The sequence below is a fragment of the Numenius arquata genome, chromosome 23 (genome assembly GCF_964106895.1).
Source record: "Numenius arquata chromosome 23, bNumArq3.hap1.1, whole genome shotgun sequence".
Taxonomy (NCBI): domain Eukaryota; kingdom Metazoa; phylum Chordata; class Aves; order Charadriiformes; family Scolopacidae; genus Numenius; species Numenius arquata.
Window position 1 is genome coordinate 6,501,706 of NC_133598.1, and position 14,613 is coordinate 6,516,318.

The 14,613-nt window shown below is 58.7% G+C and overlaps 1 protein-coding gene across 2 annotated transcripts in view; it reads left to right on the forward strand.

Moving 5' to 3' along the window:
• The window catches only part of LASP1 (LIM and SH3 protein 1), a 34,302-nt gene that overhangs the window by 9,581 nt on the left and 10,108 nt on the right, over window positions 1-14,613 (forward strand). Inside the window, exon 3 of one of the 2 annotated variants that reach the window (XM_074162828.1) lies at window positions 9,908-9,992. The exons of the other annotated variant lie outside the window; for it this stretch is intronic. Coding sequence (XP_074018929.1) covers window positions 9,908-9,992 — 85 coding nt within the window. The remainder of the gene's footprint in view (window positions 1-9,907; window positions 9,993-14,613) is intronic. 2 annotated transcript variants of the gene reach the window in all.

Sequence of the window (14,613 nt, forward strand, 5' to 3'; positions counted from 1 at the left end):
AAGGAGCCAGTGATCCGTTCTTGGCATTCCTCTCCGCTCCATCTGGTAGCAGCCTACTACATTAATAAAGCCATCTTCCAAGTTTGGGGAGGATGGAAAAGGGGGGGGTGGAAGGGGGGAGGGGGGGCAGGAAGGGAAAGAGGAACAACTGTGTAGCTGGGCCGGCGTCCAGGTGTTTATCCCATGCTTTATTTGTGCCGAGTTTCTGGATGAGAAGAGCTGCCTTTCTTGTCTCGGTGTGCACACTTTGCGTGCTGCCGAGCTCGGAACAGACTCTGCTGGGTGAGGTGTTTTTTTTCTCTCAGTGTAAAGGAAAGCTGGTTTCCCCATATGCTGCTGGGTTTGGTTTTGGTTTTTTTTTTTTGGGGGGGGAAGGACCCCAAAACACATGGCTCTGAGGAGCTGGGGGGTACAGGGTTTGGGGAAGGGCTCACTGACCCACCCTCTGCGGAGGAGAGGGGATGTGGGAGATGGGAAAGCCCTCCTGAGAAATGCCGTGATTTAATGGTTGGGAGGCTGCAGGTTTTAGTGAATCCTCTTTGGGGTGGAGCCTGTGGGTTCTGAAGTGTTTGGGGGTGACTTGCTCCAAGTGCTCCCCATCTACCAGGGCTTGATGGGGAGACCTCTCACAGCTGAGGCTGTTCCTCCTTGGAATCCAAAATCCTTCTGTAGGGCTCTGCAACACCCCCTACCCCCCCTCCACCCCGTCCCCGGCTGTCACCTCCTCCCCGTGGCTGCAGATCAGCTTAAACCAGTGATGTCCCCAAGTGCACAACCCAAAGCATCTGCGGGTGAAGCCTCTGCAGAGGTGGGAGAGGGAAAACCTCACTGAGACTCCGTGCAGGTAACTCCTCTCCCTCCTGGGCTCACCTTGTGTTTCCAAGTTGCTCCTTCCCGATAGCCCCAGGTGTTTTCCACCCCCCTGGTAGGTGCTTCCCAACTTCTCCTGGAGCTGGGAGGAGGAGAGTATCTGCTCCTGCTTCAGGTGTTTGGTGCCTGCTTATTGTTAAACCATCTCATCCTGGCACGGCAGATGGTACGTGAATTTGTTCTCCGGGAAACGCTATTCCCTGTAGTCGGGGTGTCGGTGGGTGACGGTCCTCCCGCTGTCACTGTCCTGTTTTCCTGGAGTTGCAGCCAAACCCAGCCGGTTCCCAGCTCCCCCCCCCACCCTGCCCCTCAGGGGTTGGGTTTGTGGGTTCGGGCAGAGCTCCGGGGCTGGGCAGCTGCCTGCAGCATCCCTGGAGCCGGGAGCGCGGGGTTTGGCCAGGGCTGCCCAGAGTTGACCTCGCTGGAGGGGGCAACCTGGGAATGAATGTTGACTTTCCTGAACTTGCTTATCCCTGCCCGGAGCCAAGAAACCTTGTGGAAAAACCCAGCTCCGTCAGGATGCCCGCTCCGTTCCCACGAGCGGCGGCGGGGGGAGGGTGGGACAGGCACCGCTCTGTTTTGGGGGGGGTCAGGGGTGGGAAAGGGGGAGCAGCGTGATGGGCAGAGCCCTTCCCAGGAGTGACTTCTGTCTTCCCAGCTTGGCAGCCCCCCTTCTGCGTTCCCTTCAAATCTTTTCCATTATGGATTAAAGCAGGTTTGTGAAAATAGCCTGATTTTTTTTTTGTTTTGTTTTGTTTTTGTTTTTCACTTGGGCAGCTCCGCGGCACCCTGGGTGACTGCTGCCTTTGGGGACAGGGCTGAGATGGATGGAGAGCAGAGCTGGCTGAGCAAACCCCGGCTCCCCGCTGCTGTCCCACGCTCAGACAGCCCTGCCAGACCTGGGGACGAGGGCTTCTGCCTCCTCCAGCCCCCACTCCTGCCTCCTCCAGCCCCCAGCACCAATACCCTGGGTGGGCAACAGGAGCATCTTGGAGAAGCAGCATCCTCCGAAGTTGTGCTCCGAGTTGTGTTTATGCAAAGCCAGGGTTTTTTGGTTTTTTTTTTTTTGGGGGGGGGGGCGGGCTGGGAGCAGATGCTGGGAGAAGGCGGCGGCAGCTGCACACGTGGAGGGTTGGCCCAGCCATTTTGGCAGCTTTTTCCTTAAAAAAAAAAAAAAAGAAAAGCCACACCAGGAGGAACTGAAGTCTTTTCTCTGCAGCCTGCCCTTTCCTAGGAGGGAGCTCACAAACCCTCTGCGAAACGGCGTGGTGCTGCTTTTATTATTAAAAAAAAAAAAAACAAAAACAAAAACAAAAACAACCCAAAAACCCACCCAACCCAGTTTATATATATTTTTTTTATTTTTTTTTTTTTAAGCTTGTCCCCAAGAATCAGCAACTCTTTGAAAGGCAGGATGTGAACTTTGAGAGCCTTTTGGCAGAGCCGAGCCGATTACTTCCTTTGTTTAACTCTTCTTTCCCGAAACCCCCGTGCAGCTGCACAAAGGTGACCGTCACCCCCGGGAGGGGACGGTGTGTTTGCATCCCCCTGCTAAAGTCTGGGCCGCTGCTTGCTGGATAAATCTGCCAAAAGCACTTTAAAACAGCCTGTACTGACTGCAAGCAACGCTTGGAGCCAGAGAGGCTCTTCTGAGCGCTCAGTCATCTCGCACACGATCCGGGGTGTGAAACCAGCCCCGCTGCGGGAACGGATCCGTGTTGGAGTCGCGCTGAAGATGCCGAGTCTGGGTCTCGTAGCCAACAGACCTGCGTCCTCTCTGTCTCCTCGTAGAACATCTGGATGGTGCCAGAATGCACTTCAGTGAGTTTTTACAGATGTGTCCCCACCAATCTCTCTACTGGAGCAGTTTAACTCCGTTTCCAGCTCGTGCGAAGCTCCAAAGGCAGAAGTTCAAGCACGGCTGCTTAACGTGCCTTCCCAGGGAGGCAGCTCTCGGAGGGAAAACCTGCTTTTTGGGCAGGAGTGGGACACGGTGGGGTGTGGGTGTTCGGAGATTCCCATCAGGCTGGAGCTGAGATTGCCTTTATGCTACTGCTCTGGGTCTGGGGAGGTGAAAATGCTGCCTGGGGCTTGTCTAACCTACGGGTCATGAGGAAGCTGGACTGAGATGCTGGTATGGGGCTGTTCCTGGTCGGAAAATGGGAGGAGGGTCTGCGTTTGCTTTATAATGTCCCTGCCGAAGGAGGTCTCGTACGCAGGGTCTTGCTGCTGGCTGTGAAGCTCCTCTTTTGGGGGGGAACTGGGTTTTTGTGGGGTACCGTGGTACAGGTACCTCCGTGGATGGCACTTGTGGGGCTGGAGGTGCTGCTGTGGTGCAGAAACTGAACCGTTTGGGGCTGTGTCTGGGGGGGGCAATCCCTGAAAGCGGGGGGTGTCTCTGCCATCGCTGGGCTCCTCCCCGCCTCAGCTGGCTCTTCAGTGACTTCTGCAGCGTGTGAAATCCGGGGTGGCTTTTCTTCACATCTCTCCTGGTGGGTGTAACCACCCGAGGTCCTGTGGAGCTGCAGATTAAAGGGGGTATTTTATTTATTTATTTTTTCTTTTTTTTTCTTCCCCTGCCAGCCCCAGGCGAGGATGCGATGGTGCCGCCGAGCCCTTCGCTCCATCACGTGTCCCCCTGCCCCACATATTCGCGTGCCGCTTGGCTTAATCTGACAGCAGCCCCCCGCGGCGGGGGGGGATCGGGCAGGGGGAGGGATATCCCGCTCGTTAAACTCTCTAATCAGGCAGGGGATGGATGCCAGCAGTGTCTGCCAGGAGAGACCCCGAGGCGCGAGGCCAATCCACTGTCCGTCTGGCGGCTCTGCCCCTCGACGCCATCGGGCTCCTCTCCGTCGGTCGTTAAAATAATCCCCGTCTGCCCCAGCTGATGGAGCAGCCGTGGGGATGGCGAGGGCTCGGTGGGCGCTCTCTTGCCCAGGCTCTGCACCCTCCGGCTCAGTCGCAGCATCACCAAAGCGGTCCCCGAGACCCACCAAAACCTGTCTCCCTTCCTCCATCACCCTCCTGCACCCTGGGCAGGGGAAAACACGGCGATGCTCCTACCAAAGCGGGGGCAAAGCGTTTGGATCCTGTTGTAGCATCAGGAACCAGCGGCACCTCCCGACAGGTAGCTCACGCGGGTGGCTTTTCCCCCCCCCACCCTGGCTCCCATTTGTTCTTGAAAGGTTACTGGTTTTGCCTCCACAGCTATTACTTAGCAGCAGACTTTACACAAATGTCACGTCTGAGGGTGCGTGGGACTAATTATTTCCTTGCAGTTTGTCAGAAGAGGGATGGTTTGAAGCCGCTTCCCCCCATTTGTCTTCTCTGCCGCTTGTGCCCGAATCCTTGGAGCCCGGAGGGTTTTCCTAATGGCCCTTCAGGGCTCCATCTTCCCTTAAAAGTCCCTTTTGTTCCCCGCAGGGTTCTCTACCTGTTGCGTGGGCTTAGGAACCAAGTGAAGGGCACCAGGGCAGGTGTGCACGTGTTACGGGAGCGCACACGAGTGTGACGCCGGCAGGGGACCCGCTGGCGGTGGCAGGACGAGCTCTTGCAGCGCGATCCCTTCTGCAGCTGCCGGCAAAAAGCCTTTTCCTTCCCCCTGGGACCCTGGGCGTGGAAGCCGCTGTGATGGGCACCGAAATTCCCGCTGGTTCCAGTCCCGGAAGCCTTCGGCTCCGGTCCCCGTTGGTGCAGGTGGCTCTCCGGTAGTTGCACGGGTGAACTTGGCGTGTGTTGCTCGTGCTCCTTGTGAAGGAGCCAGGCAGGTTGAGCAATAAACACCCTCCCCCTTCCCCGCTTCCCCAGCCAAGACCTATTTATGGTGACGGCTGGGGGAGGGCGGCGAGGACCCACAGCTCGGCTCCTTCCCCGGCCTTGGCTGGGAGCTGGGGGGGGGAGGAACCGGGTCTGCTGCCCCATAACCCACCCCACGGCGGGAGGGATGAGCCCATCCGCCCCCCCTTCCCACGTACACGCCGCCTCCCGCGCTCCCAACACAAGGCAATTCACTCCCTGCCTTTCTCATTAAGGTTTAATTTATTGCTGAGTGTTGCCGTGGCTGATTCTCATGCACGGGGGGGGGGGATGGTTTTTCCCCCTCTCCGGTGCGTGGCCGGCAGCTGGGTGTCTCTGTCCCTGCTCCTGCATGGGGAACCCCTGGAGTTTAAGTGTCCCCCCCGCCCCAGACTGAAATTCCCCAAGGACTGAATCCCACCGGGGAGATCTCGGGGGCTGGGGGAGAAAAGCGATGCCTAATCTGAGGGGAAGAGGCTCAACTTGGGCGTTTCATCCTCGTGCAGAGGGACAGATTGTTCCTGCCTGCTCCCGACAGCCTGCGGGGGCTCGGGGCCGAGTGAAAAACTGCCCCGAATCCTTGGGAGTTTTCCTCAAAAATCTGCCAGAGGTGGGAAACCTAATTCTGGCTCGGTCTGTGCGGTCTACGGGTCTCTCTTCCTCTCCCTCGCCAGGCTGCGGCCGTAGCAGGGCACAGCCCGCTGTGGCTCCGGTGTTCCCATAAATGCAAGAAATAGGGCTATGAGCTGATTTTCACATTATTTTGATATATTTTTTTTTCTTTCCCCCCCTCGCAACCAGGGCTTTTCAGCTTCTCTAAGCTCCACGGGGATGAATTTCTGGGTTTCCAGCCCTCGCAGTGACTGGGGCTTCCCTCCTCCCTCTATCCAGAGGCTGCTGCCGGGGACTCGGCTTCTCCCAAGCGTTATTAGCATGCCCGGGGCATGGGATGCGGTTGCCATGGCAATGCGATGATTTCGGCTGGCAGCACCGGCAGATAGTACGGGGAGCTCCTGGGCCATGACTGAGCCGTAAATGCGGCTCTGCCTGGCGGTGCACGCCACTTAAAAATTGAATTTGCCCTTCACGGGAGCCGTATGTCCCCGCACCCTTTGGGGGACAGGGCTGGTAAAATTGGGGATCTCTGTAAAAGCTGCTGCTGGAAAAATCCTCTGGATTTGGGAAGACCCCGGGTGGGGGTGATGGCACTTGGCTGTCCCCGTGGGACCCCCGGGACGGGGGCTCCATCCCCATCCTCATGGCAGGTCTGGGGCTGCTCCGCGCAGCCTGTTGCCTCCCAGACCCGCTCTGCGAACGGAGAATCAGTGCCCTGGGGGAGGGCGTTTCGGGGTTTGAGCTGTTTTTTACTTAAAAGGTGGCTTTGTTTTCTTTGACCTTGGGAATGAGTCAGGCGGTGACTTCCAAGAAACTCAGGAAAGGGCTCCAGGATGCGAGTGGTGACTCGGGTAAAACAAGAGCAGTCTCGGGACTGTCCTCTCCTGCCCCTGTAAGCCGAGGTAGAGCACTTATTGGATTAGCGCTGCTCTTAATTAAGCCCCAGTTCCCCCAGCAGCTGCCTAAGGGCACCTGGGCTTGGATGGAAGAAATGCTCCTCTCCTGATGGTGGGGTTGGCTCCTGACCCTGCCCAGCAGGTACCGGCCTCCCGGTTGCCATCACAGGTGTCCCTGCAGGAGGGGACAGGAGCCATCCCCACGAGTGACCCGGCACCCCTTGAGCAAGGGCCATTAATTGCAGACTCCTTTGACACGTGCCATCCTGGCCACCGAAGCTTGTTGGCCACTTTTAGGGGGTTTTTGTCATCTTTGTGGTGACAAAAGAGCCCACTTCCCCCCCCATCACCCCCGATGACGCTGCCTCTTCGAGGTATGAACACATTAACCCAGCAATTAGTGCCATTGCAGCAGCCTTTCCAGGAGCAACCTGGGCTAACCAGAGGCCAGGCTGGGCCAGTGTAATTTAGATCCAGCCCCTCCTTGCCAGCCCCCCCCCCCCCCCGGACCCTCTATCCCCGCCGGCAGCAGACAGCAGCTGGTGGGGATTTGGTCCCGAGGTGTCTTAGGCTGTTTTGTGGCTTCTAAAATGTCACTCACTGGGGCAACTCCGCGGCGGTGGCAGTAGCCGAGCCTTTCCCAAAGCGTCCGGTAGCCCTGACCCGGACACCCACACGCCACCGGCCGGGAGAGCTGGAACTGTGGCCAAAACATCGAAATTACTTAAATAAACGCCAAACCCGTGCTCAGTTCTGCAACGTGGTGTCCACCCGGTGTCTGTTGATCCTGGTGAGCGCAGGACCCCCCTGGAGAATTAGATTTTATTATTATTAGAGTCTTAATGCAGGGATTTCTCTGCTGCAGGCAGTAGCTTGATGAAATATCTGCCGTGGTTTCGTGTCCTGGTGAGATGCCTCGACATCCCGGTGCCCGGAGGGAGCGGGGAAGGGAGCCCGAACGCACGTTACTATATCCCCCCTAATCAGATTAATTTAAACAGAGATTAAACCGTATCCCTCAAGCAGTGGGTGATCTGTTGTTTGTGTAAAACTGATTCTTCTCCTTTATCGCTGGACGCGGAGGGTTAATTTAGGCTTATTTTGGGTGGGTGCAGCTGTGTCCTCTGCGCTCCCCTACGCGCTGGTGGAGGCTGAGGGATGGCTGGGGTCCCGAGGCCATCAGATGCTCGTGGGATGCTTGTCCTCGTGTGTGCTGGGGGTGGGCAGGGTATTTCCCCCCACTCCCCCCAGGTATTTCCCCCCAACTCTGGGACCCTGGTGCTGATTCCCACCTCCCCGGAGCAGCAGGGGGCTGGGATATTGGTGATGGGGAGGTGGCAGCAGGACCAGACCCAGAGCAGGGAGGTGGGGGTGTATTTTTGGGGGGAAGTTGGGGAGCGGGGGGGGGTGGGTTCCCCTCCCCTGCCATGCCAGGGCTGGAGTGGGGGGCGGGGGGGGAGCAGGCAGCGAGCTGCTGCTTGCTGAGTTGTCTTTTCCCCTTTCTGCAAACCACATCTGCATTGTTTGGTTTCTGTGTGTGATGGGGGGTGGGGAGGGGGGTGTTTCTTTATTTTTTCAGTGTGGCTGAGGCAGCTATTTTTATTCTTGAGTTTCCTGCGTGGCTGCTTTTACTGAGGTATGTGCTGCTCTTGCAGGTCTGTGGTTGCCTGTCGGTGGCTGTCCCTCCACGGCAGCAGCTTTCAACCAGACAACACCCCCAGCCCCCCACCGCTGCCTTTTTGCTCATTTACCCTCGTTTCACCACACTTGGATCAGCCGTGGGCAGAGGTGCTAATGCCGATGTTGTAAATAGATCATTGGTGGTGCTGGGGCACACCAGCTTCTCGAGACCCACAGAGCCCCCTTTGATGTGGTCTGGGAAGGGATGGGAGCCGCAGCCACTCCGTACTTTGCTGCGTAGCTGCCAGGTGAGGGCTTGGATCAGCCACCGGTTGGGCTACGTGGATGGAGAGGTGGGAAGCGGAGGCTGCGCGGTCTGTGATAGCCCTGGGATCACAGGCTCAGAGCCTTCGGATCCCCACGAGCGAGCGAGACACCCCCCCCCCCACCCCGAGTTGTCCTCGGCGAGGAGCTGCAGTCCCTTTCCAGTGGACTCCTTCGCCCTGGTCACCTCTCCCAGGAGCTTCTGAGTGAGAGGGGCTTTGCAAGAGAATTCGTGCAAGTTCTCACATGTGTTTGAAAGTGAGGTGCTGCCCCGATGCCACGCGTGTTTGGCGTGAAGCGGGGCTGGTGCTGTCTCTGGGCCTCCCATCCCCTCTCCTGCACTGGGCAGAAACTTTCCTAAAATCCTGCAATCTGTTCCTGCCACCCAGGCTGGGCATCCCATTTTAACTCCCGTGGAAGAGAAACCTCTGACCCTTTCCAGAGGCAGTTGTCCCCTTCGTGCTCTCTGAGTTATAAACCTGAAGTGCTGCTCTGGGATGTCTTGGATTTCTCCACCATCCCCTGAGAGCTGTCACCAGGGTCCTGTTTCCTCATGGAAAACGTGGACGGAGGGCTTTGCCTCCATGGTGGCCACTGCTGGGCAGGCTGGAAACGTTCCTGTGGCCACCAGTTTCCTCTGCACCACGTGTCACCTCCAGACCCAGCGAGGATGGCTGCCGGGACTGGGTCTGGCCATGGGCGAGAGCATCCTCTGTGATGCTCTGAGAGCATCCTCTGTGATGACCAGCATCCTTCATCCTGTAATGAAAGATGCTGGTCCTTCACCAGCTGACCCCAGGTGAAGGACCAGGGCTGGAGAGGTGAAGCATCTCATGGTTGGGACTGACCCTGACGCTTCTTGGCCTGAGAGACCCCAGTGATAATGGCCACGGCGTCTGGTCCAGCCCAGCTGGAGGTGTTTGCACACTCAGCCTCCCCTCTTAGGGCAGGGATTTGCCTTTTCCATGTCTCCGGGAGGTGGGAATGGCCCTGTGTCCTTCACCCATCTGCTTGGATGGGGCTTGTAGCCACTTCCAGCTTCAGGATTGGGCATTTACTTTTTGCCTAGTACTTGGGTTCTCCTGGCAGCTGATTTAGGCTGTCGGTAGCAAAGGCCGTGTGCGCTTTCAGACGCTGCTGTGTGGCCCTTCGGAGCAATAGCCGCTGGCTCGTGGCCGGACCCCAGCAGAGGTCTCCTGCTCTCCACCCCCCTTTCAGGCATCTCCTAAGGATTCCCTGAACGCGTTGAGCTGGTGCAGATTAAATCGTGCAGCCCGTGCCCCGAGACGTGGTTTATGCCAGGGTCGTGATATCCTGCTGTAGAAACCATAACTTGGGGCTTGTGCGGCTGAAACTTCACTAAAATAGAGCAACTAAAACCACCCCGCTCCTTCTGACCCTTCACCGGGAGACGGGCATCAGCCAGAGCGTCAGCAGCTTTTCCCTGGACTGATGTTACCCTGAGGGGTGCTTAATGAGAAACTGAAGGTGTGTTAAGGTCTCTCCAGAAACCAGGCACCGACCTGGAATGGCTTCATCCCCTAGGGGGAAAAAAAACCACCAAACCTCCCCTTCCCCTTTTTCTTCCATAAAACTGAAGTTTAACTGAAGTTGATGCGTTGAGATTGGGAGAGAACCCAGTGAGAAATGGGTATATGCTGGGGGCAGGTGGAAAAGGAGCAGCTCTCCTGGGGGCTGGTGGTCACGGGGTGGGTGGCAAAGGGCAGCGAGCGTGGCCGTGTCCCGTGGGAATATCATGCCTAACGATGTCCCTCTCTCGGCAGACACTACCCGAAGCAGTCCTTCACCATGGTGGCAGACACTCCCGAGAACCTGCGCCTAAAGCAGCAGAGCGAGCTCCAGAGCCAGGTGAGCGCGTGGGTCCCTCCTCGCCTGGGGCCACCCTGTTTCACCCCTTCCATCACCCAACCTTCTCCCATCCTCCATCCTTCTCCCGTCCTCCATCCTTCTCCCGTCCTCCAACCTTCTCCCGTCCTCCATCCTTCTCCCGTCCTCCAACCTTCTCCCGTCCTCCATCCTTCTCCCGTCCTCCAACCTTCTCCCCATCCTCCAACCTTCTCCTGTCCTCCAACCTTCTCCCCGTCCTCCGGTGCTTTCCTACACCCAAAGGAGGGAGAGACGGGTTTGGGGCGTGGGTCCCCCCCTCTCGGGTCTCGCCCATCTCAGTTATGTTTGCCCTTCCCTTCATCCGTGACCTCCCGGAGGTGGGCACTGCTGCTCCCAGTCCGTGCCTCGCACCAGTTTAGCTTTTCCCGGCTCCCATCCAGCGGCACAACCAGGAGAAATTGGGAAACGGCCCCATCTGGACAGGCGTTGACTCTCTGGGCGAGTATTTTGGGTAAACCCAAGTCTTGTAGGGGTTGAAAGCTCTGGCAAGCAGAAATAAACAGATAGAAGGGATAAGGGCTGGCCCAGATAAGGATTTCTCTCTCTAGTGGGAAGAGCGGAGCCTGTTTGAGAAGGGAGTTGTCCGGACGTGCCCCGTTTTATCCCCCGGAGGTGTCCCTGGATCAGCAGAAGTCCCCAGCCTTGACGCACGGCTGTGGGCTGGGTTCTCGCACCGATAACTCCTGATGATGTGGTGGGAACTGGTCCCTCGGGGCGGGGGGGGTGTGTGTGTGTCCAAGGAGCAATCCCTGGTTTCCTTCTCTTACTCCAAGACCCCGAGAACAGAAACGCGAGCATCGGTTTTGCAGAGAAACGGCTGGAAGGGCAAAGGTCGGCCCAGAGACGGGCAGCTTTGGTGGGTGACCCTTCTTTGTGGGGCTTTGCTCTGCCGAGAGCCTGCGTCGAAGCCCCTGGGACGATGCCCTGGGCCGTTGTTGCGAGGCTCCGACCTCGCGGGACCTGCAGACGTGTGCTCGGAGCTCGCTGGGAGAAAACGCATCCAGGGGCAATTCTGGCTTGAGTCAGCGTCTCTCAGGAGAGCGCAGGATGTGGCGACTCTTCTGGGAATCCATTTAATTTTGCTTTCCCTTTGAAATGGGGGCAGGAAGACTGCCCGGGGTGCTGTCAGCAAGGCGTGGTGGCTCAGCTCGGCGCTGGTCCTGGGCGGAGGGAGGACGGCACGGGATTTGCCGTGGCGTTTTCAGGGCGAGCGGTCATTTTTCGGGATCGGGGCTCTCCTCTCTCCCTGCTGGGCTGCGGGAGATCCTGTCACCTTCCTTCCTTCTCTTCCCGTCAGCCTGGGAGTCCCAGGAGCTGAAAAGCAGATTGCCTGGGAACACATCCCGGCGGAGGAGGAGGATGGAGAACCTCAGGACCTCACCTCTTAGAGCTGGCCGTGCCTGCGCGTCCGGCATCGAGTTTTGAAACCTCCCCTTTTTGCAAGGTCTCTTCCTCGGGGCAGGTTGCCCAACGGCTCCCTGGCTTGCACAAGCCCAGCTTGGCTCACGCTCGGAGCGAGGGCTCAGCCCGGGGCTGGCTTTGTGTCTGGCGGAGCGGTTCAGGGGACACGGTTGCTTTTCCATGGTAACAATCGAGATCTCGCTGCAGCGAGTGGTTCTGGAGTCTCCAGCGCTGCTTTTTACAATGAATTCGGGCTCTTCATTAGTTGTTGCTGATTAAAGGAGACCCTGGGGAGGGACTGTGCTCGGCTGCCTGGGCTTTGCTGTAGCTTCTTGGGGCTTCCAGCTCCTTGTGGTGCACGGGAGGGGGCTGGAGGCAAACCTTCCAGGGGAGGGGGTGTCTTTATTCTTTCAAGCCTCCGGAAGTTGGTCACTACAACTCAAATGCCAGCAGGACATGGGAGACAAGCAGCCGTGCCCAGTGTCCGGTGGTCTCCTGGGCTTTGGGGGCTGGAGGTGGGACAGCACAGGGCTGGAAAAGCCTTCCGTGCTCTCTTGGTCGCATGTGAACGTGTCAGAGGAGGGGCTGGGGTACAGGCAGGGTCTGCCAGACACCGGACCCCCCCACCTTTTCAGTGCTGGTTTCACACCAGGATGAGCTGCAAAGCAGGACTGGTCTGAGTGGGAGGGAGAGGAGGCTGCTGGGGGTGGTGGGAGAGGGGCTGGGGAGCAGCGGGAGGGAGGTGGCAAAGCTGCAGGGATGGAAACTGCCGGGCTGAAGCGCCCCAAGCCCTGGGGAGGAGAGATCCTGAACACGCTTCAGATAAAGATCTTAATTCCTCGCTGCCTTTGTTCTGCCTACAAAGGGAGTCTCCTGTTTTCCAAGCCCAAGCGTTTGTATTTCTCCAAGCGCTCCAGCTAAAACACTGGCAGCGGCTCTGGCTCATTGACGATCCCTTCTTACTAATTGCAGGAGCTGAGCAAACACACCCCCCCTCCCCGACCTCCACCCCGGGGACAGGAATGGGTCACTTCAGCCCTTCCAGAGCAGGCAGAGGGGCTCGGTCTTGCAAATGAACTGGACGAACTGGGGCTGAGACAGGGGAAGGCTCGTGGAGAAGGGCTCCCTGGACAGCCTGGCAGGAGGTCTTCTGCACCACGCTTTGCCCGTTCAGGTGCCACCTGAGAAGTGCATCCTGGCGAGCGCTGCTGGGACGGGCAGAGCTCTGCACGTGGGGCCGGTGGTGAAATCCCCCGTGGAGTAAGATCGGGGTTATGTGAACAGTGGCATCTTGCCTTCAGGCTTGTGTTTGCCGGCCAAACTCAGCCCTGGGTGTGAGGCTTCCCCGAGTCCTGTCCCTCTGGAGGAGCTGCAGGAGAAGAGAGATGGCTAACTGGTTTCTAACTGGTGGAGGGTCCTTCCCTGGTGAGGAACGATGCTCCCCAGCAGTTTTGCCCGTTCCTCTGGAGCAGAGCTCCCGTGGGGCTGGAGAGCCGCTGTCCTCGTGTGTGACCATGAGGAGGCTGATCCCATATTTCCTCCCACCCAAAATACACCACCTGCCCCCCCTGGAAAAGCCAGGGGCCCACCGGAGCAGCTGCTGGTGGCCGTGCCGAGGTGGCCATGGGGTGGCTGGATGCCGAGGTGGCCATGGGGAGGCTGGATGACGAGGTGGCCATGGGGCGGCTGGGTGCCCAGGTGGCCATGGGGAGGCTGGATGCCAAGGTGGCCATGGGGAGGCTGGATGACGAGGTGGCCATGGGGCGGCTGGGTGCCCAGGTGGCCATGGGGTGGCTGGATGCCGAGGTGGCCATGGGGTGGCTGGATGACGAGGTGGCCATGGGGTGGCTGGGTGCCCAGGTGGCCATGGGGTGGCTGGGTGAAGAGCTGGGGCGGTTTCATGTCGCTCCCGCTATTTGTGTCTGCTGAGAAGGCGTCTTCTGTTCCGGTCACTGGAATAATGATGTCTCGTGTGGCTAAATGAGTCCCCAAAGTGACAGCTTTTGCGCCTGCAGCCATCTCTTACGGCCCACGTGCGGCAAGAAAATTGCAGGTTCCCTGTCCCGTGGCTCCTCTTTCAAACTCTTAAAATGGGTGGGTTTGGGTGCAGCCCTTCCTGCCGGAGGGTGGAGGCTCCCGGGGTGTGGGAGGCAGGTCCCTGGCTCCTGTCCCCTCGGGGAGCTGCTGTCGGTGACACCGGGGACGCGGACACAAGGAGGGTTTATTGTGAGACCCGCGGGGGGTTGCGACGGCGAAGAGCCGTTCTCTGGCTGCCGTCGGATAACATACGGATGCGCGCGTTGTCGCTCCCCTTCCTGTCATGGAGGGAACGATTCCTCCGGGGAAATTAGTTGTGGATCCCATTTTTTTAGTAGCACGATGGGAAGAGGAGCGGGTATGGCGCTGTGTGCATCACCCCGCTTTCTGGCGCAGCGTGTGGATGGGAGGCGGCAGGAGCGGCGTGAGGGCTGGCGGGCACGGCTGGAGCGATGGCTCTCTGTGGCCCCTGGGCTAGTTGCCAGCTGTGATCACTTGCCCCGTAGGATGTACTTGCAGGGTCACTTGCACGGTGGGACATACCCAACCATGCGCTTCTGTCCCTCCTTGTCACCCAGGTTCCCCTGCACTCGGGGGGGGGGTTTCCTGGGGAGCAGGACCCCAGGAGCGTGGCTGGAGCATGGATTCATGCCTCTCCAAGGGCAGACCGTGGGATTCCTCCATGGCTGGTGGTCACAGGTCACCCCTGCCTGCCCGACCCCTGCCTGCACAGCCCGGTGTCCATATAAGGGCAGGGAGAAGCTGAAAAGCGCCTTGTCTGAGCGTTTCCTCCCTCCTTTCCGGCCTTTTCGCTCAGCTCTGACGATGGCTGCGGCTCCCCAGGACCCGGCCGCTCTGTGCCAGAGCCAGGAAGGGCCGTGGATCCCGTTAAATTGCAACGGGGACAGTGTCTGCCTCGTGGTGTCCCTGGCTTCCTCCCGGCATCGCCCCGATGCTCGTGCCGTGCTCTGATTCCCATGGCTGGGGGTGGGGAGCAGGAACCCCAGCTCCAGCCTTGGACATGTGTTTTGGGTTCAACCTGCCCCCGGGTACCAGCATCTTCCCCCGTGACCCCTGGATCCGGTCCCCTCTGTGGTCAGGCATCCCCCTAGGGCAGGTTTTTAGGGCCAAGTTCCTGTATCCT